Here is a 23,805-nt window from a genome sequence, read left to right on the forward strand (position 1 = left end):
CAGAGCTCCCGGAGACGGAGTATATTATTCCTCAATAACTGTGAAAGGAACTTGGCCACCCAACACTGTTATCTAACATCAGAGAAAGGATTTGCCCATATACTACCAAGCAATTCTCTAAGAGATATCATACATGTCTAATAACATAGAAGCAGAACATGTGTGCTACCCACCATACCTGCTAATGAGAAGAAAGCACTCCTAGCCAACTGGCAGTCCCAAATGTACACATAGACCAGATAACTGGCAGCTTCATAGTCATACACAAACCAATAAAAGAAAACAACAAATAAAACAATACAAAGAAAAAAAAATAACACAAAAAGAAAGAGAAGCTAAGCTCCAGATATATGAATAAATAAAAGTTTATTTACATCTGTCAGTTTGTCACACTATGGTGGTTTGCATGTTGCTGTGAGGCTGGAGGCTATGCCACTGGTATTTTAAATACTGGCAGGGTCACCATGGTGGACAGGTTTCAGTGGAGCTTTCAGACTGAGACAGATTTAGAAGAAGGAAGAGGCCATCCACTTCTCAAAGAATTGGCCAGTGAAAAACATATGAATAGAAGTGAAATACTGTCTGATATATTACTGGAAAACTTTCTGAATAGCCCTGAAACATTGTCCAATATAGTGCCAGAAGATGAGTTCCTCAGGTCGGAAGTCACGGAAAATGGGACTGAGAAAGAGCTGCCTCCTCAAAGTACGGTCAACCTTAATCACGTCTATGGAGTAAAGCTTTTGGGACCTCCATTTGTTGATGGAGCATGACTCAAAATGGGAAGAACAGTCGCAAACACCCATTAATAACTGGAACATGGAATGTCCAAAGTATGAATGTAGGTAAATTGAAAGTTGTCAAAAATGAAATGGAATGCATAAAGATTGATATCCTAGACATTAGTGAGCTGAAATGGACTGGTTTTAGCCATTTTGAATCAGACAATCATATGATCTACCATGCTGGGAATGACAGATTGAAGAGGAATGGTGTGGCATTCATCATCACAAAAAGCGTCTCAAGATCTGTCCTTAAGTACTATGCTGTCCTACTGCCGTCGAGTCGGATCCAACCCATAGTGACCCCTCCTTGGGTTTCTGAAGTGGTATCACTACAGAAGTAGATTGCCCAACCTTCCTTCCAAGGAGCGGCTGGTGGGCAAACCCATCAGCCTTCTGATTAGCAGTCAGATGCCTTAGGCACTACGTTACCAGAGCTCCTACTACTGGTCTTCCTTGTAGGCGTATGGATATTATCCTATCACTGACACTATAGTCACTGACTATACACCTACAAGGAAGACCAGTTAATACTACTAGTATTCAAATTTACACACCAACCACTAAAGCCAAAACTGAGGAAAGTGAAGATTTTTACCAACTTCTACAGTCTGAAATTGACCAAACATGCAACCAAGATGTATTGATTATTACTGGTGACAGGAATGTAAAAGTTGAAAACAAATTAGAATCAAAGGTAGTTGGAAAAAATGGCCTTGGTGATAGAAATGATGCTAGAGATTGCATAATAGAATTTTGCAAGACCAACGACTTATTCATAGCAAATATCTTTTTTCTAACAACATAAATGGTGCCTATACATGTGGGGAGCTCTGGTAGAATAGTGGCTAAGGCACTTGACTGCTAACCAGAAGGCTGGCGGTTCAAACCCACCAGCCACTCCTCGGAAGGAAGATGGGGCAATCTACTTCCATAGTGATACCGCCTCAGAAACCCAAGGAGGGGTCACTATGAGTCGGGTCCGACTCGATGGCACACAACAACAACAATAACAACATACATGTGGGGGGGGGCGCTCTGGTAGCATAGTGCCTAAGGCACTTGACTGCTAACTAGAAGGCTGGCGGTTCAAACCCACCAGCCACTCCTCAGAAGGAAGATGGGGCAATATACTTCCATAGTGATACCGCCTCAGAAACCCAAGGAGGGGTCGCTATGAGTCAGGTCTGACTCGATGGCAAACAACAACATACATGTGGGGGAGCTCTGGTGGCATAGAGCCTAAGGCATTTCACTGCTGACCAGAAGGCTGGTGGTTCAAACCCACCAGTCACTCCTAGGAAGGAAGGTTGGGCAATCTACTTCCATAGTGATACTGCCTCAGAAACCCAAGGAAGGGTAGCTACGAGTCAGATCCGACACCACGGCAGTGAGTTTGGTTTTGGTTTGGTATACATGTGGATCTCACCAGATGGAATACACAGAAATCAGATCACCTACATCTGTGGAAAAGAAGTGATGGAGAAGCTCAAAGTCTTCAGCCAAAACAAGACCAGGAGCTGATTGTGGAACAGACCATCAACTGCTCATACACATGAAGTTGAAGTTGAAGACAATTAAAACAATTTAGATATGCCTTATTTTACTTTCTTGTCTTATTGCTCTGGCTAGGACTTCCAATTAAAACAAGACCACGAGAGCCAAAATATGACCTTGATTATATCCCACCTGAATTTAGAGACCATCTGAAGAACAGATTTGATGCATTGAACATCAATGACCAAAAACCAGATGAATTGTGGGATGACATCAAGACCATCATACATGAAGAAAGCAAAAGGTCATTAAAAAGACAGGAAAGGAGAGGAAGAAAAAACCAAAACAGTTGTCAGAAGAGACTCTGAAACTTATTCTTGAACAGAAACTAGCTAAGGCAAATGGAAGAAATGACGAGATAAAATTGCTGAACAACAATAAGGAATATTTTCCTTTTGGAGGCTATTGTAAATGGTACTGTTTTCTTGATTTCCTTTTTGGAGTTCTTCTTGTTAGTGTAAAGGAACCCAACTTATTTTTGTGTGTTGATCTTCTATCCTGCCACTTTGCTGAATCCTTCTATTAGAGCCACTAGCTTTCTTGTGGAATCTCTGGGATTATTCTATGAAAAGAATCATGTCATCTGTGAATAGAGATAGTTTTAATTCTTCTTTTCCAATTTGGATAAGCCTTATTTTCCTTTTTTGTCTTATTGGTCTGGCTAGGACTTCCAACACAATACTGAATAAAAGTGGTGATAATGGGCATCCTTGTCTCCTATTTATTCTGAAGGGGAAAGCTCTCAGTCTTTCTCCATTGAGAATAATGTTGGCTACTAATTTTGCATATATGCTGCTAATTATGTTGAGGAAATTCCTTTCTATTTAGCTCAGAGTTTTTATCAGGAAAGGGTATTGGATTTTATTGAAATATCTTTTCTGTGTCAATTGAGATGATCACATGATTACTTTCTTTTGTTTCATTTTTGTAGTGAAATATATTAATTTATTTTCTAATGTTGAACCAGGAGCTCTGGTAGCATAAGGCCCAAGGCATTTCTGCTAACCAGAAGGCTGGTGGTTCAAACCCACCAGCCCCTCCTCGGAAGGAAGGTTGGGTAATCTACTTCCATAGTGATATCGGCTCAGAAATCCAAGGAAGGGTTGCTATGAGTTGGATCCAACTCCACGGCAGTGAGTTTGGTTTTTTAATGTTGAACCATCCTTACATTCCTGGTATGACTCACCTTATCATGATGTATAATTTTTTTGATATGCTATTTTATTCTGTTGGCTAGAAGTTTGTTGAGAATTTTTGTATCTATATTCATAAGGGATATTGGTCTGTAATTTTCTTTTTTGTGGTGTCTTTACCTGGTTTTAGTATCAGGGCTGGCTTCATAGAATGAATTGGGAAGATGTTCTACATTTTGGAAGAGTTTTAGTAGAACGGATGTCAGCTCTTCTCCGAATTTTACCAAACTGTAAAATTCTCCAGTGAAGATATTGGGGCTGGGAGTTTTTTGATGACATCTCCAATCTCTTCTTTTGTTATGGCTCTGTTTAGATTTTCTACCTCCATTTGTGTTAGTTCGGGTAGGTAGTGTTTCTAAAACTTTGTTCATTTCTTCTAGATTTTCAATTTGCTGGAATACAGTACTTCAATGGGTTAGTGGTTAAACAAAATTAATACATCCTTACCATGGAATACTACTCAGCCGTAAAAAGGAACTACAATAGGCACAACTGCAAAGAGTGAATCGCAAAAAGATACATATTGCATGATTCCATTTATGTACCATGTGTGAATTAGCATAATTATAGAGGTAGAGAATAGATTAATGGGTGCCTTGGGTGGAGGGTAGAGGAAGGGAATGAGTATGGCTATAAAAGGATAGCATGAAGGAGTATTGTGATAGTATAGCTGTGTATATTGATAGTGCTTATGATTATGTAACAAAATTGAACATTTTATGGACACACATGTACATATCCAAATGAGTGCCTGTATAACTGATGAAGTTTGAATAAGGTCTGTGGGTTGCACCAACATCAATCTTCTAATGTCTGTATTATGTTATAGTTGTGCAAATGGTTTAAGTGCTCAGCTGCTAAACAAAAGCTTGGAGGTTTCAGTCCACTCAGAGGCACCTAGGAAGAAAGTCCTGGTGATCTACCTCAAAAAAATCAGCCACTGAAAACTCTGCAGGGCTCAGTTCTACTCTGAGACAGGTGCGGTTGCCTTGAGTTGAGTTTAACTCAATGACGACAGATGGTACTGGTTTTAATGTTAAGATGTTAACATTGGAAACGGTTTGGCCAAGAGTGCAAGGCCCTTCCCTATACATTTCTTCAAAACCTATGAATTCTCCTGTGAATCTATAATTATTTCAAAATAAAAGTTTTAAAAAGCAGGAAGAGCAGGAGGAGAAGAGTAAGCCAATGAATACAAGAGAGATTTCAAAAAAGAAAAGAATAACTTGAATGTTGGAGCTCAGGCGTGTTGTTTTCCCCCTGCAGAAAGCTCTGGGGGGGGTGGGAATAATACTAATCTATAAAATTACGTTTAATCAGAAACCTTCCTTTTGAAAAAAATTTGCTTCCATTTCCTGCTCATCCATCCAAACTACTGTAATGAGGTTTTTTGAGACTATCATTCATTAAGCTTGGCTGTTCATCAGCAAATTGTAGAAAATCAGTTTTATTGCCCCAAACATACTCTTCCTTCCAGCTATTTAAGTCAATCCAGAAATGTCTGCAGTGACTCACTGAGGCAGGTCAACTGAGCATTAGCCTGTTTTCAATTACACAGTTATTAACTCCATTAAACAAAGAAAACACACAAACAGTTAAACATTTAGACTTCCTCTCCCTGCTCACTTTTATTGCTTTTAAAAAATGGATTACCTGTGTACATAGAACCTGCAGGATGTACCCATAAGACAAATTTCAGAAAATGCCTTGTTCATGAAATTGGAAAGATAATCTTTTCCATACCATTTTTGTTTCTTTATTCACTTTACTGAAAAATTTAGACTTGTATGTAGTCGCAAGTAAATGCTTTATCTTCACCTGCAAACAAAATTCTTACAAGCACATTATCTCTAGACTAGCACTTTTATTAAGAAAAATGTGCCATACACATATTTCAACCATGTTCTAAACTATCTCCTGTCCTCAGATATGGTATCACCTACATCAATGAGCTACAGATGGTAACAGTGAGGGCTTCAGTGAACACATTTTCAAGGGCCCTCATAAAGCTATGAATCCATAAAGCAGTAGGGTTTCTGCAACTTTAGATAGATAGATATAAAGCTGACTAATCAACTTTATATAGAAATATATAGATATAACTTTGATTAAATATATATACATACATGTATATCACAATAACATTTTAATCATTAAAGAGTAGCTCAAATGTAATCCCACTTTCACATGTGATGTAATGTCTTATTAATTATATCCCACTTTCACATGTGATGTAATGTCCTATTAATGATTATTTTATCTGTATTCATAACAACTACGACACAAAAGCATCCGCTCTTAATTAAATTAATCCTCTTCTCCTCAATTTCCCTGGCCTACCAGCCACGTGCACAGGCTACAGTGCTGGTGCAGTACCAGAAAACTGACTTTAAAGCAAAACCTGCACAGCTGGTTAGGAGCAGGTGTAGACAAAGTGAACTAAATCCACTCTCCTTGCAGGAACTCATTTCTAAGTGTTTCAAAATGCCAGATCTTGCAAATAAAATCAACCTTTGCATTTGACATTCTCGTAAAAGAAAAAAGATTTTAGAGATGTGTTTCCCAGCTATTTTTAATTCTAAATTCCTGTGACTGAAGGATAATAAATGGGCTTTATGAAGTAGTACAGTGCTACCCTAGCTTCCAATTTCCTTCAATATTTTATTTGCAATTTTTGCATCAGTGTACACAACACACACACATACACACTCAAAATCTTTTGCTAACATGTTTTCTATACTCTGAAGTAGAAATTTAAAAATCCCTCATCTAAGAATAAATTTTAAGAGATTTGTTTCCAGCACAACATTGCAAAACTCCTCTGAAATTTTTCCCCACTTTATTTTACAGAAAACATATTTAGTCCACCTTAAATCAAAGATCACTGAACTTCATAGGAAAATACCAGTCATTCTCATCAGGTGGCCATATTTAATCAATAGGTTTAAACATAAAATGACAAGTCACTTGTCATGTCCTTCTCTTAGCAATCCATCATACTAACTGTAGATTACGACCTTCTATATATTTCCTTTTCCTTCCTCTTTTCTTTGCCAGTTTCCGTTGTGGTTCACAGTGTGTGAGTCAATCAAGCCAGACATCTCTCTTTCCAATACTAGTTATATCATTTCTTTAAAAATCAGCCCCTTATTAAAAAAGAAATAATCTTTTTTAATAGATTATTTAAAAAAAAGTATGCCTCTCCTAATGCTATGAAAAGTTGCCACTGACCTTATTCAAACATTTGTTAACTCACTGAGTGATAATGTTATGTAAGTTCTTTCTCCATGTACAAATTGGAGATAGAAACATGTGAGTGAGGCACTGAATTTCTTGGGGGGGAAAAAAAACCACTGAGTTCCCAGAACAGTGTTTCTCCCCTTCCTCTCCCTATTTCCATTATGAACACACACACCCCTGAAGCTGGATTACCCTTGTCAAGTTATTTAACTTTTCCAGCCTTAACTAGTTTAAATGGGATTGGACTTCAAAATGTCTTCTATGTCTGATATTCTTTTGTTTTTCTAATTATGCTTCCTTTTTTATTTACTAGTATGTCAGTATTCCTCATTACTAAGTCTTTTATCTCCCCTCATGGAATAAATGTTATTTTATTCTATGACTACACTGACTTGTGTTTTCAATTGTCCACTGTCTTTTGATTTACAGAAGTGTATTTATTGTTCTGTTTTTGTTGTTAGTTGCCATCAAGTGGATTCTGACTGATGGTGACTCCATTTGTGCAGAGTAGAACTGCTTCATAAGATTTTTAAGGGAATGACCTTTTGGAAGCAGACTACCAGGTCTGTCTTCTGAGATGCTTCTGGGTGGGTTCAAACAGCAAAATTTCCAGCTAGTAGTCAAGCGTTTAACTGTCTGCACTACCCAGGGACTCCTTTATGTTCCAGTAGGAGTTTGAAGTAGATTCTGCCTCACAGTTTAAGAATGGGATGAGTGACTGCAATTGTGATTTCTCTCTTGGTGAACTTTTAAGAAAAGCTGACTGTGGGAAGACTGTAAGGTATGTTTCTCCACAATCAAAATTTGCTTCATCCTACCAACATATGTTCTTTTTAATAGTGAGACCAGTGTCTGTGATTATCTACCCTGACTGAGCACTTTACAGAGACACTGTTGTTAGGTGCCATTGAGTAGGCTCCAACTCATAGCAACCCCATGTACAACAGAACAAAACACTGCCCTGTTGTGCACCGTTCTCACAATCTTTGCTATACCTGAGACATTACCTCATTTAATCTTTTTACAATAATATTACAAGGTAAGTATTTCTATGATTCCCATTTCAGAGATGGAAAAACAGGAGCTTACAGGATGGATGACTCCATCCGAAACACCATCAAACTGGCAGAGAAAACTACGTCAACTTGACTTCAAAGCCCATTCTCTTAAACATTACACCATACACTATTACACAGTAGCTCACGGTCATAAAGTTGGTAGGAAGCCTCTAAAAATTAGAATTCCTTCTGGGTCTTGTACTAAAGAAAATGAAACCGCAGAAGAGCAATTCCAAGTAAAATGACTGACACTGGTATTAGCAGTCTCTGCTGTAGGACAAATCATTTCCCATTCAATTGATAACAGTATTAAAATAAATTGTGGTAATTATATTTCTGTTTTTTCTAAAACTTTTTAGTTAAAAAATAAATCAGGTTTCAGCCAGAGTTTTTTATTTTCTTTTTAAGTAAACTGTGAATTGTGTTTCCATTATTCACTAGTAATGAAATGGTTAACCCTCAAGGGTACATACAGCCTGGTGGATATCGCCCTCAACCATCTAAAGAGAGGGAAAAAAAAAAAAAAGTGACTGTCAGTTGCTCCCGTTAGATCTGTGCTCATGAGAACATTTGTAGGCACACACACACGCTCTCTTTACTGTCAGCCTTCTGCTTGCCACGGTTGTAGAGGGCAGTCAGAAAATCTTTCCCATGTGCTGACAGTGTACACCTGGCTTAGCAACAAAGATTCAGAGAGTGGTGAACAGCCCCTCTGGCCTTCAGGTAGGTCCAATACCTTGATTTCTACCAAAGCTAAAAGATGGGAGTCTACATTTGTAAAATTTAAGGAAAGGTGATGCCACATTTCAGTAGCATATGAATTACAGGTGGATTGAGATTATATCATCCAGACAGGATGATATAATGTAGCATCAGGAAAATGGGTGGCTTTTTGGTCTCAGGCTGCTGCAAGGATTTAATTCCTATGCTCTCAAAGCACTGTGTATTAATCTTGTTCATACATGCATCTCTGTGTAACTGCCAGAAGGTAAAACCTAATCCTAGTTCTACTGCCAGCAAAGATCAAATAAGGTATGCCTCACACCTGATTTAACTGTGCAAGACAGAGTCAATTAATGCTCTAAGTTAAATGAAGTTACCTGTTACTTGGGAGTAACCAGGAAAACATAGGCAACACTGGTCAGTAAGATTTAATGCTTCAGAAAATACTTTCTTTCTTTGGAAGGGAAAAAAAAACAAAAATCAGTGGAGACACAAAAAACTACAAACCCAAATCTCACATCATTAGCTCTCCTTTGATTTCCACCTCAGCCCTAGCTTCACAAAAAATGAATCCGTGTCTCCCTGCTGAGGAATGTTAGCATGGGGCTGGGAAACTGGGTAAATTTAATGATCCTACATTTCTGTCTTTGAGAAAGAATCTTTAACGTGTTGATTTTGAGACTTCCTGCAGCTGGAGAACAGTATCTTGTTTTTCAAAAATATCTTCCTGTTTTTCTCTAGTCTACTTCAAATAAAACGCTTCAGTAGATTATTTAGTGCTAATATAATCCTTTAAAAACTATCTTGAAAACCAAGCTGTGACCAAGAGTCATATTAAATCCATGTTAAATATACAGTCATGTACTCCAGTGAAAAGACATTCTAGTCAGTAAAGTAAAACTTCAAAAACTAAATAAATTTGACAAAAGAATGTGAAAATACTTTCAATGTGCCTGTTTGTTCTTTAAATACATAAATCATTCAGCCATGGGTTAAGATAGGTAATTAAAAATTACATACACATTGAGTGTATGAACTGCTGTATGAAAAATGAACTTGCTCTGTAAACTTTCACCCAAATCACAATAAAATTTTTTTTTAAAAATTATATACACATTGAACATGATGAACATATTTACTGTCACTGAACTTGCACATGTAAAGATTGTGGAAATGGCAAAGGTTTTATTACCTATATATTTACCATAATACAAAAATTAACTAAAAAGAAAATAAATACACAAATACTTGAAGAGTTCAAGAGAAGGTGAGTTACCTCAGTAGTAATAAACTTTACCACTATTTCTAGGTAGGAGCTCTGGTGGCAATTAATATTATGGCATGAGCCAACAGCTAGGCATCAAAGGGAGAAGAGGTCAGAAACTCCTTCAAAAATCTTTAGGGACCTGACTACACTAGGAAAATAGTCTTCCTTATGTCTTGCTCAAGAAAATATTTCTGTTTTATTTTAAATAATCACTTCTTCATTTATAAGGAGTCAAAATCTCTATGACAAACTTATAATGAAGCTAATAGGCTACAATAAATACATTTTTAGAAAGCTTGCTGTTTAAAAGCAAGTGTTCCCAGTATATGTTTACCCCCTTGGGATCTGGAAGCCATTATCCTTGTATGGCTTGTTTTATATGCCAATAACAGTCCTCACAGGTATTTGAAACAAGCAGGGTTTGGTTTCAGGACTCCCTCTACCCTAAAAGTGGGCAACTCTCTAAGAATAACTGCACATCACACTGAGGGTAATCACCTACAGTTTTCCAGTACTAAAAAGAGGGTCAGTAACATTTCTTTTTGGTTCCTATGGATAGCATTTTCCTAATTACACAGATGTCTTCCCTTAACATCTACTTGGATAGGCCATGAATAAATAAAACACCAGCCCAGGTTATTTGACAACCAAGGTAAGTTGCTGAACTACAAACCACCATGGCTTAAGGAAGAAAGATTTGCTTTCATAACTTTGGTAACAGTTGTTCTCATTCACCTTTTCCTCCTTTAGTTTAATATAACCCACAAGATAATTATTAAAAGATCATACCTTAAGGAATCTTACAAATGATTTGAAGTAACTGAAAATTATAAGTCCAAGAGGATATTTAGCAATTAACTTTATCTCATCTGCAGAAGTGCCTTACAGCAAAAAGGGCACCAACATCTCATTACAGTGACTACAGATTGTATAGGCGCTCTGGCATAGTGCCTAAGGCACTTGACTGCTAAACAGAAGGCTGGCTGTTCAAATCCACCAGCCAGTCCTTGGAAGGACGGTTGGGCAATCTACTTCCATAGTGATACTGCCTTAGCAACCCAAGAAGGGGTCACTATGAGTCGGGGCCGACTCAACAGCACATAACAACAACAACAGATTCTATGGTGAGACTAGAATAAATAAAAAAGAGCATCAGTTAACACTAAGTACTTGTTTGGGAGCTCTTGTGGTATAGTGCCTAAAGCACTGGACTGCTAACCAGAAGGCTGGCAGTTCAAATCCACCAGCCCCTCCTTGGAAGGAAGGTTAGGCAATCTACTTCCGTAGTGATACTACCTCGGAAACCCAAGGAGGAGTCACTATGAGTCCGGTCCAACTCAACAGCAGAGTGTTTGTTTGTTTAAGTACTTGTTTAAGGAGCTCTGGTGGTGTAGTGCCTAATGCACCTGACTGCTAAGCAGAAGGTTGGCAGTTTAAACCCAGCAGCCACTCCTCAGAAGGAAGATGAGGAAACCTATTTTGGTAAAGATTTACCGACTTGGAAACCCAATGGGGGTTGCTGAGTCAGAATCAACTTGATGCCAGTGGGTTTGGATTTTGGTGAGGACTGATTTATGCCAGGCACTGTGCTATTCAATTTACATGTGCTATCTCATTTACAGAGTCTCTGCTTATTGTAAACAGTAAGCATGCTCAACTGCTAATGGAAAGACTGGAGTTCTGAGACCACCCAGAGATGCTGTGATAGAAAGATCTGCCAATCAACTTCGACAAAATCAGCCTGGAAGCCTTATGGAGCACAGTACTACTCTGAAGCACATGTGGTCATTGTGAGTCAGTTGACTAAACAGAACTGATTTAGGTTTACTTTATCTCGTTTATTCAGAACAAACCAATGAATAGGTACGAATGTTATCCCCATTTTACAAATAAAAAAAGAACAGAAAGAAAATAACTTACCCAAAGTGGCTACACAGCAGCTAAGTGTTAAAGCAGGATTTAGACTCAGACAATCCAAACTCAAAGAATGAAATATTTTCTGTTACTTATTTTGAACTCACTACCAGCACCTTCTTTACATACATTTACCCCTCTCTTGCTAGTCCAAAACATTACCCATCTATGTCCACTGACCAGTTCTCCAAATCCTAAAGCCCTTTCAAATCTTCTTCAACATGACAACCATCGTCTTCCATGACTGGAAGGTAACTGTGCACTAACCACTTTACCTTTGATGAATTCAAAAATAAACATAGTAACTATCATTTACTTTCTGCAAAACTTACTGCCATCGATTCTGACTCCTATCACTATGACCCCATTGGGTCTCCAAGGCTGTAAATCTTTACAGAAGCAGATTACCTCATTTTTCTTCCACAGAGCAGCTGGTGGGATCAAGCCAGTGACTCTCTGTTCAGCAGCCAAATGCCTTAACCGCTGCACCACCAGAGTTCCTTACTCTGTGAAAAGCCCTGTTCTAATCATAACTTCTATGTATATCTGAGGTAGGAAAAATTATCTCATTCTATACATGAGGAAACTGAGGCACTAAATAACTTGCTGAGGTCATATAGTTAATAAGTGACAGAGCCAGGATTTGAACCCAGCTAGTCAACCTTCAGAGTCCATATTCTCAGTCCTTGTTTTTTTTTTTTCACTATTCTCAAAGGATATTAATAGTTTAATTTTTAAAAGTCAAAGAATCTGCTATTTTGTTTCCTTTAACCTTTGGTGCCTAAGACTCCTCTCTTTAAACAGGGAACACATTTCACATTAAGGCTCCTGACATCTCTCTAAGGTCAACTCAACTCACTGCTCGTTGAGTTGGATCCGACTCATAGCGACCCCTCTGAGGTAGGTAATAATAATAATTTATCAAGCTTACTTCATCTAGTGAGCACCTTTTTTAAATGTTATAATGCAAACACTGAGCCCTTCATTAATTCCGGCACCTTTTTGTTCAGTGCCAGTGTACTAAACAATTACTTTGGTCAAAGTGCTTGGGCTGAAAAGAGATCCAAAATAAACCACTAAACTCTATTTTCCTACCAAGAAAAGAGAACTATATGTCAGAACCTTCTCTGCTTCCCAAAAAGAACCTTAAAAACAGGAAGTAAAAGAAGTTGAGAAAGCAAAGGGCATTAAAAGGGGTACTCACTAAAGCATAATTAATCGTATTTCTATTATTAAGACTTGTTAGTTGCTGTCCAGCAGATTACAATAAAAATTAAAAGTGGTAAAAATCTTTATCAGGCCATTACTCCCCTGCACTATAGGTATTCAGAGATTAGTTTTTCGGTCCTATAAAATAGGCATAGCTTTTGTAACCTCCGCCGCCCCAAAGCTACCCAAGGATCCTCAGGAGTGCAATTCTGTCAGGCCCCCAATCGTCCAGGCATAAATCAATAAAGACATCTCAGCCCGACGTCCCTGCAGGCTGCGGTTTCCAGGCAACTCTAGTCCCCTGAGGGGCAGCTGTGCTTTCTATGGGTCACTTTACTTGAGTTCCCAGAAGAGGCCCCAGCAATATCCCAGCAGAAGTTTGCCTGACACCCATCCAAGTACTGCAGCCTCCCGGTAACCCGGATGTGGGGTCTACATCAGCGACCCTTACCTCCCATTCCCAAGTTTTCCGCCTTGATGCCTATCTAGTCACTTTACGCTTTCCACGTAGGCACTGAGAGAACCAAACTACTGTCCTCTCCTTGAGCAACGAAAACGAAGTATCTTAGACACACATGCCATAGAGTATTGGTTCTTGGGAAATGTAGTTCTTCTTGCGGAGGAGTGGAGAACCTTTCAGTGAAAAAAGGACTACAATTCCCAGAAGTCTGAAAGGGGCTAGTCCTTGTCTAAAATATGTCCCAGCTGTTTGGATTGTATTAGGCAGAAAGGTTCTGTGGCTCTTTGCGTGGTTATCATCCTGGATTCTGTTAATTGAGTCCCACCCAGAGCTTCAAAACAATTCATTCCGGTTGGATGCCCTGCTGAGTATTTGCATTTCCACCCCAGATACATGGAAGCAGCTATATTCTAACAGGATCCCCACGTGATTCGTATAATCTGGTTAAAATGTAAATCAGATTTTGCATATCTGGCGTGGAAATGCAAATTCTCAGCAAGGGTTGAACCATAATGAACCGGTTCAAGCTCTGGTCAGACCACAAGCTTGTGAGAGGAAATTTTTAACATATTTTTAACGTAAGAATGAATCTAAATACAGTTATAGAAATCACTGTTTTCTGTGAAGACATACAGTAAGTCAATTTACTTTTGTAATTCTTTCAGATAAAAGATCTACCCACGATCAGAAAATGTCACTGCAGATGGTAACAGTCAGTAATAATGTGGCCTTGATTCAACCAGGCTTCTCGCTGATGTATTTTGATGGACAGACTTTCTTCTTTGGCCAAAAAGGTTGGCCTAAGAGATCCTGCCCAACTGGAGTTTTCCATTTCGATGTAAAGCATAACCGTATCAAACTGAAGCCTGCAGCTTTCTCCAAGGATTCCTGCTATCTTCCTCCTCTTCGCTATCCAGCCACTTGTACATTCAAAGGAAGCTGTGAATCTGAAAAGCATCGATACATCATCCATGGAGGGAAAACGCCAAACAATGAGCTTTCAGATAAGATTTATATCATCACTGCCGTTTGCAAGAACAACAAAAAAGTCACTTTTCGCTGCACAGAGAAAGACTTGGTAGGAGATGTTCCTGAAGCCAGATACGGCCATTCCATTGACGTGGTTTATAGTCGCGGGAAAAGTAGGGGTGTTCTCTTTGGAGGACGTTCGTATGTACCTTCTGCCCAAAGAACCACAGAAAAATGGAATAGTGTAGTTGACTGCCTGCCTCATGTTTTCTTGATGGATTTTGAATTTGGGTGCTCAACATCATACATTCTTCCCGAACTTCAGGATGGGCTATCTTTTCATGTCTCCATTGCCAGAAATGATACCGTTTATATTTTAGGAGGCCATTCTCTTGCCAATAACATCCGCCCTGCCAACCTGTGCAGAATAAAGGTCGATCTTCCTTTGGGTAGCCCAGCTGTGAGTTGCACAGTCTTGTCAGGAGGAGTCTCGGTCTCCAGTGCAATCCTGACTCAAACTAGCAACGACGAATTTGTTATTGTCGGTGGCTATCAGCTTGATAATCAAAAAAGAATGATCTGTAACATTGTCTCTTTACAGGACAATAAGATAGAAATTCGTGAGATGGAGACCCCAGATTGGACCACAGATATTAAGCACAGCAAGATATGGTTTGGAGGAAACATGGGAAATGGAACCATTTTCCTTGGGATACCAGGAGACAATAAGCAGGCTGTTTCAGAAGCGTTCTATTTCTACATGTTAAAATGTGTTGAAGACGATGTGAATGAAGATCAGAAAACATCCACAAATAGTCAGACATCAACAGATGATCCAGGGGACTCCACTCCCTTTGAAGACTCAGAAGAATTTTGTTTCAGTGCAGAAGCAAATAATTTTGATGGTGATGATGAATTTGACACCTATAATGAAGACGATGAGGAAGATGAGTCTGAGACAGGCTACTGGATTACATGTTGCCATACCTGTGATGTGGACATCAATACGTGGGTGCCATTCTATTCAACTGAGCTCAACAAACCTGCCATGATCTACTGCTCTCATGAAGATGGGCACTGGGTCCATGCTCAGTGCATGGACCTTGCAGAACGCACACTCATCCAGCTGTCAGAAGGAAGCAACAAGTACTACTGCAATGAGCATGTGAAGATAGCAAGAGCACTACTAACCCCCAAAAGAGCCCCACCCTTAAAGAAGCCCCCACTGAAATCCCTCCGCAAAAAAGGTCCTGGGAAAATCCTGACTCCTGCCAAGAAATCTTTTCTTAGAAGGCTATTTGATTAATTTCACAAAGCCTTTGTGATCTAAGTGCATCAAATTTTAAAACCTATTTTAAAGAATCATGATGATAAAAATTGTATTTGTATTTTTGTTTGCTGAAATGTCTATGCTTCTTTTAGTTATGTAAATTAAGTGCCAGAAAAACAAGACATGTAATACAATGCTAAACTGAGTTATCTGGTAGCATAGTGCCTAAGGCATTTGACTGCTAACCAGAAGGCTGGTGGTTCAAACCCACCAGCCACTCCTCAGAAGGAAGATGAGGCAATCTACTTCCGTAGTGATACTGCCTCGGAAACCCAAGGAGGGGTCGCTATGAGTCAGGTCTGACTCAATGGCATCTAACAATAACAACATACATTTTTTAATATTTTACTCAAGGGTATCTTAAATGAGAATTTCCAATCTGAATTTTTTTCATACAAGAAATCTTAAACACAGAAGCAGTAAAATAATCAAGGTATATTTATATCCCTTATATGATTGCTTGGTCACAAACAACCATAAAGTAGTTGAGACAAATTTAACCAGTAAAGAAACTAACACCCAACGGAATTAAATAACTTATTTTTGTGCAATATAGCAATCTGGTGTTGGTCAAAAATTAAAACTGAGATCATCTGCATCCCATGGTAGTACTCTTTATACAACCTTTGAAATGGGCCCTTGTACCATGCCCATGAACAGAACAAGTTTCTTACAGACATGTATATATATCTATCCACAGAAGAAAGAAAAAGAATCTACATCAAGTTTACTAAGTTTATCAAATTTGTTACATTTTCTCAAATTATCTGCATGCACCTTCTTCAAAGATCCCATCACGTGATGCACAGATGACCAGTCAAAGTGAGTTACTTGAACCAATTCTTTGAGGTTATTTCCATGAAAAAAATGAGGCCCACTGCTAGTCAGCACTGTGAGGGTGCTCTAGGAAATGACCACCAAATAAATCTCATGGAGAAGAATTGCTTATTTACCAAAAACTGAAAGTTTGGACAACTTCATAAGGTAAATTGTTGTTGTTATTTGCCATCAAGACCCGACTCATAGCGGCCTCTCCTTGGGTTTCCGAAGCAATATCACTACGGAAGTAGATTGCACCATCTTCCTTCAGAGAAGTTGGCTGGTATAGGAGATTTTAAGTGGGGGAAAAAAAATTATTTCTGTACATGTCTAGTAAATATGTGATGTTTGCTGCTAAAAAAAAATAAAATGTTACAAAATTAGTGAACTTCCTGAGGTTTAATTAGAACTTGCTAAAATGAAGATGTTGTAGGAGCTCTGGTGGTACAGGGGTTAAAACATTCTGATGCTAAACAGGTCAGCTGTTCAAACCCACCAGCTGCTCTGTAGGAGAAAGATGAGGGAGGCTGCTTCTGTAAAGATTTACAGCCTTGGAAACCCTATGGGGGTAGTTCTAGTCTGCCCTACAGGGTCTCAGAGTCGGAATCTACTCTAAGGCAATGGGTAGAATGCAAGTTTAAACAACTGTTAATTTTGAAATTGCAAGACATCGATTTATGACTTTAGAAACTAATGTTTTATGACCTTAGAAACTAATGTTTTCTTTCCTGGGGTATTTTTCTAGAAAAGGATTTTTCCTACTCCTAAGAACTTAAGTCATAATCTATTCATCTGTCTCCATTGAGAGTCCAGTGTGTCTGTCAAGTATGACTGTCAAATTTAGAAGAGATATCAACCATACAGAAGTTTGGCGGTTCAAACCCACCAGCCACTCCTCAGAAGGAAGACTGGGCAATCTACTTCTGTAGAGATACTGCCTTGGAAACAACGGCAGTGAGTGTGTTAGGTTTTGTTTGTTTGTTTTTGTTTTTTTATAAACCATACAGGAGATAAAATCCTGGGCTCTGATTCTTCTGATAGCAATTCCATGCCCGATTCTTCTGATAGCAATTCCGTGCCCTAAGTCCTAGAATAACTTGTATAAACTAAACCAGGTTCTGTTTCAGTAACGGTGCTTGATGAATATTCCTCTTGAACAAATGCCTACCATTTTTTTTGATTGCTCTCTTATTGTTTCTATCACCTATAGAAAACTAATAAAATAATAAAATGTCTTATTTTTATGTTGATTTACTCAAGTGATTAACATACCTAGATACTCAAATAAGAGAAAACTCTATTTCATTTTCTCAGGATCACTTTACTTAGATTTCTTTTTAAATATGTTAGTAGAAAGTGACATAAATTGGAGCTGAAATATCCTTCACAACAATCCAAAAGAAATATTTCCCCAAGAAGTAGATGCATTCCCTCATCTTGGTTTGTCCACAGTGACCCCATAGTTAAAGAATTAGTGCCCCATATTTGTTAGTAGTCAATGAGATCAAAATACAATCGTGTAAGTGCTTCAATTCTGAACTCACTGAGTTCTACAGTCACACTCAGGTCTCACCGGTATAGCTGTTTTGGTTTATTTTATTGGGGGGATGCCTGCATGTTTCAAGCAGAAGTAGTTCAGTCTTACTGAATTTGAGTAAAACTAGGTCCTTTTACATCATCTTACTAATGAGTCCATCAGATGTGACTTTAAGATAGTAAGGCAGCTTTTCTAATAAGTACATGGAAACATCCAAACGAATCACATTAGAAGAGTACATATTTATTCCAAAGATACTGTCTTTGCCTAAAATATTCCTAAGACCCACATTTTAATAGCCTTTTGAGCCCACGGATCATGCTTCCGAAGATCTTCAACAGCTGTCCCTATTCTTCCACTGAAGATGGATTTGATATGTTTGGTTATTCAGAGCCTATTGAGGCAAATTAGAAGGTGCCATTATCATATTATTCATCATCACATTACTGCCTTGTCAAAACAAAACAAAGGATGAGTATAAGCTAACAAAATGGGTTTTCTGACATGACTTATAAATTGATTCTAAAGGTAAGTCCTGAAATGTTTGCACAAGACATAAGTGTATGGCTTCCCAAGGTGACCATTTTAAGGGACTAAACTCATCTACAAGGACAAGTGGATTCATTGTGTTAGGGGAAGGAAAAGCTTAGTGAAAAAGAAAGACTTAGTTCAAAGGCCCTGGGGTGAGATGAAGCTTGTCACATTTTAGAAACTGAAAGAAGATCAATGTGGTTAAATCATGTTGGACAAGGCAGGTATGGTATGGCATGAGCCTATCAGGGATTCCAGTTTTTCATCAATAAAATAAAATCACATACTGCTCCACTCATATCAGAGAATGATTGTGGAGGTTAAACAAGTTACTAAAACTGAAAAACACTATCTGAACATATACTATTGTTATATGTGTGTTCAAAAATTAGTTTCATTACTCTCCATCACTGTAAAGCAAATCCAGCTTTCCTGGGTACAATTTGTTGAAGAAGAGGATGTTTACTGCTTTTTGCCAGAGATTTTGCATAATGAGTATGTGTAACCAATTACAAATTCCAAGTGACAACTACAGAACAGAGAGCAGACATTATCCAGGACGATGTGATAATATTTTAGGTAGATGGAAAGGAAGAAGAAGGCCAATGGTCATGGGTTACAGTTAGAAAGATGCTCAATCTAATATTGTGGTTTAGAAGATATGATTGATGGTCTGTGATTTCATCCAGTGTTGAAAGTCACGTGAGATCAGATTTGTCAGGAATTATATTTAATCAATTGGAAGTCATTCTGTTTTTTGGTGAACCTCAGATTGATTTAAAAAAATTAATAATAATAATAATACATGAAGTTTAATGAAGAGGACAAATCACTCCTTTAGCATAGTGTGAATCATCCATTTGGACCCGGCGCCTCCTTGGTTACTTCATGGCCTCAACCCTCCCTTCATGTTTTGTGCTCAATGTCCGAAAAATGCCAAAATAACAACACTTCCACCAACCACCCCTGATTATTTCAGATCTCAGGGCCTTTGAGCAACTAACTCTTCCTTCTGCAGAGACAACTTTCCCTTTTGTACTTTGGAACCCCTAGACCACTGGGCCTGTTCTATTTAGCTCCAGTTCTGATACTTTCACCTCAGGTATCCTTCTCTGAACTGCACCACCTCCTAGTTGCTGTTGTTGCTGTTGATGAGTGCTGTCAAATCAATTCTGACTCACAGTGACCCCATGTGACAGGGTCAAAATGCCCCATAGGGTTTTCTTGGTTATAATCAGCTTACACATTCGGGAGGGCAAGAAATGAAACTGACTATATTTTTCTATAACTCAATTCGCATTATATTATGCATCCTTTAATAATATGTGGTGGAAATTTAATTTCAATCAATTTAAGGTTCACCCTTTTTTCACCCAACTTTTTATCCAGGGAGAGATATTATACTCACATTTCAGGAGTGGGAATGAGTGGGAACACAGCATCTGGTCCTTAGGACCATCATCTCTCCTCACTAGCTTGTGCTATAGCATGGATACTCACATCTGGCCTGTGGTTATCATCTCTGGAGATCACTACTGAGTTACACCTCAGTCTTAACGATAGGGATCCTTGGTGGTGCAATGGATAAGTGCTCAGCTGCTAATCAAAATGTTGGGGATTTGACCTTCCGGCTACTTTGCAGGAGAAAGACCTGGTGATATGCTTCCATAAGGATTACAGCAGTAAAACTCTATGGGGCAGTTCTATTCTGTCAAATGGGGTTACAAAGAGTCAAAATTGACTTGATGGCCCACAACAACAACACATTCTTTAACTAAATGAGAGTAAGATGTGGAAATAAAACTTTTATGTTCTAAACATTTTTTCTTTTTTTCTAAGTATCTTTGATCAATCGAAATGTTCTCACAAAACTTGGAAACCAAAAGCACAGCAAAACCCACAGAAGGAGATGATGTCTTGGGTTAAACATATTCTCCCTTTTAGTGAAAGGAGTTTACACAGGATTAGAATGGTTATCATGGTGAATTTAAATAAAATAGGCAATCATTATAATCTACAGTGGTAAGAATTCCAAATTATTTATGTGCCACCCAACTCAATTCTAGCATAGAATATTGCTTTTTGCCTTGGAATTTACCATAGATGGTATCACATTTTCCCAAACCTAATTCTGTCAGGAAATATCTAATATTGCACATTATTTCTAAGAGAGCTAATTCTTCACCCTGTCTCCAGATGTCAATCTTATAAATGTATATTTGTTTATATCATAATTTATGAGAATAGGAAGGAAAATTATCAATAATACTTATTTTAAAAGGCTGATTACATGTAGCTTAAAGCTAAAGACACCTGAATGTATGGATCAGTTCATCAAATTCTTAGTAGGTGTTTTTAGGGTTTCCATCACTAAGCATTTATTGAAAATCCAAGATCTACACAGTGTTAAATACTATGGAACCTACAGAAGAAATATGAAACATGAACCCCATCTTCAGGGAACTTAGAATCTCACTTGAAAATGGGGAAAGGTAGAGCACAAAAGTTATAAATAAAAACTGCACTTTAAGAAATTAGTGAAAATTACATTTGAAACTGTATAGTAAAGACTACCCATACATAACAGCTCGCTTTTCTTAGCCTGGGATATATTGGTAAAATTAAGAAATCGGGTTAAAATCTCTCTAAATTTCCTTTGTTATATTGACCTCTGTCAACAGATGTTGCAACTCAGATCATTGTAAAATGTAGGAAAGACCATTTAAGGTACTGTGTAAAATATATTCTAATAATTCAAAAAAGGACAGGTTTGTGTATGTGCAAAAAGTAGCTAAAACATCCATATTAGAACCATGAAGACATATAAACTTCTTGAGACAAAGATGGAAAGATGGCTATGTGAGTAACCAAAAAAAACAAACCTATTGCCATTGAGTGATTCTGACTCATAGTGACCCCAAGTGTACAGAGTACAACTGTGCTCCATGGGGTTTTCAAGGCTGTGAACTTTCAGCAAGATGGCCCAGGCCTGTCTTCTGAGGAGCCTCTGGGTGGGCTCAGACACCTAACCTCTCAGTTAATAGTTGAGTGCTTAACCATTTGCCCACCCAGGACTCCCTGTTTTGTGAGTACTTGGTGTTTATTAAGACCTTCATCAGACCTCTGTCTAAAAATATTCAGATCTTGGTTTCCAAGTAACTCAGTATGTGTGTTATGATGATGGAATTAAGTTGTCATCATCAAGAGTGAAAAAAAAAAAAAAGACTAAAACAAGATTATATGGATGCCAAAGTGGAAAAAAAGAAATTTCTATGAGAAAGGATGGGTTCAAACTGTCAACTTTTTGGTTAGTAGCTGAGCACAAACTGCCTGTACCACCCAGGGCAATACGTCTGTACTTCTAGGTAAATAGCTTGTACCCAAAGGCTCCAAGTGCACTTTCACCACCCTGGTAGTTGGGGTAAGAAACACTGACTTCATGAGCAGATGAGGCTACAAAGGACTGCAGAACTTCCCATTACCTGTTCCTGCCTAGAGTTGGGCAAAGTCATCTGAGAGGATGAGACTTGTGAATTAGCAGGTATGTTAGACTGGGCTCTCTAGAGAAACAAAACCAGTAAAGCTTATAGAGAGAGAGAAAGAGAAATTTATCTTAGGAAAATGGCTTACACACTTATAGAAGCTGGCAAATCCCAACATCTTGGACCAAACATCAAGCTGGAGGCTTTTCCTGACTCACGCAGCTGCAGGGGCTGAGGAGCTCAAGGTTGGCAGGCAGTATACTGGCTGTTGACTCCAACGAATGATGAATCCAAGACCTTCAGGCCAAATGGTGGATTGTTCGCTCATGGACAGTTGTAGGCAGCACAACAGAATCCTGATCCACAGAAGAGTATCTCTTTTCCCAGGATGTCCATAAATATATTGGAAGCAGGCCACACCCCTAGGGAAACTCCCTTTCAATGGATTGGCTTCTCAAAACATATACATCTGATCCCATCATTGGAACAACCCACATCACAATTGCTTAAACCACACAGAATTAGGGTCCAGCCAAGTTGACACACAGCTCCAACTATCACAGCAGGCAATGTTTCAGTGCAGTCATAAATGTATGAAATTGGTACCCTGTTATCCAAATTTATGACATAAATGAAGGGTGTACAACCCTTCTCAAACTTGGACAAAATGCCTTAACACTTAATATCATCCCAAAGCATTCCACTCATGCTCTGCTCCTGGCTTGGCATGAATGGTATCATTTGCCTGCTTTGAATTCTTCAATGGCCTCCCTTCGCATTTAGGGGAGGATTCAAAGTCCTTACCAAGCCCACTGGTCTTGCATAATGAGGCCTCTGCCTGATTCTCCAGACTCACAAAACACCTTTCTTACCTTCACTCACTCTGCTCAGGAGCTCTGACATTCCTTCCATTCCTGAACACTGCCAAACACTCTCCCACCTCAGAGTCTCACAAGCTAAGTCCACCGCAGGTCTATCACTGCCTACTAACTCACCTGGCCTCACCCTATTCACCCTACCAGTCTCCACTTAAATCCTTCTCTCTAGATGCTTTCCCAGACTCCCCAGTTTAAACCTCACTGGACTTCCAGGAGTCCCTGGGTGGTACAAATAGTTAATGCACTCAGCTGCTAAAGGTTGGGGATTCAAGTTCCCCTAAAGAGACCTCAGAAGAAAGGCCTTGTGATCTACTTCGGAAAGGTCGCAGCCATTGAAAACTCTGTGGGGCACGGTTATACTCTGACACACGTGGGGTCACCATGAGTCAAATCAATTAGACAGCAACTGGAAAGGACTGTGTTTCCTATTGCATCTATTGTACTTCCTATTATTGTACTTAGATTGCACCTGGCATTTTTCCTTTGTGGCACCAACTAGAGTCAAGACCCATTTTATGGTTGATTTAGTACCTACTTCCCTCTTGGTCCTTGTAAGCACCACTGGTGTATCTGTAGTGCTGAGCACACATTGCCTACTCAGAGAAGATATCCTATAAATATTCATTTAAAGTATAGACTAAATTGATAGAAAGCATATCAGGAATGATGCTGAACTTAGCTGGGCCCTAAAGGGTAAGAGTCTACATTCTTAAAAGGAGGGATAATAGTCAAGCATTTGAACAGGCAGCTAAAGCTGGCTAGAATAGTCTTGAAGGCTCCCTGCTGTGCCAGGAGGTAAATTGTTTCTGCTGGATTATAAAGAGAGCCAGGGCTTCCTGGAAGGTGACTCAGGGCT

At 38.8% G+C, this 23,805-nt stretch overlaps 1 protein-coding gene across 1 annotated transcript; it reads left to right on the forward strand.

The window, feature by feature from the left end:
- Positions 1–14,094: 14,094 nt before the first annotated feature.
- On the forward strand, positions 14,095–15,678 carry RAG2 (recombination activating 2). Its single transcript, XM_007943246.2, has one exon. It carries the CDS (start codon positions 14,095–14,097, stop codon positions 15,676–15,678), a length of 1,584 nt encoding a protein of 527 aa, XP_007941437.2.
- The last annotated feature ends 8,127 nt before the right edge of the window (positions 15,679–23,805 follow it).

Source organism: Orycteropus afer, unplaced genomic scaffold (assembly GCF_000298275.1).
Source record: "Orycteropus afer afer isolate SDZICR_OR568_19922 unplaced genomic scaffold, OryAfe1.0 scaffold00103, whole genome shotgun sequence".
NCBI lineage: Eukaryota > Metazoa > Chordata > Mammalia > Tubulidentata > Orycteropodidae > Orycteropus > Orycteropus afer.

What these genes read in the sequence shown, in the direction of transcription:
- RAG2 (XM_007943246.2), top strand. Translation starts at nt 14,095, where the DNA reads ATGTCACTGCAGATGGTAACAGTCAGTAATAATGTGGCCTTGATTCAA.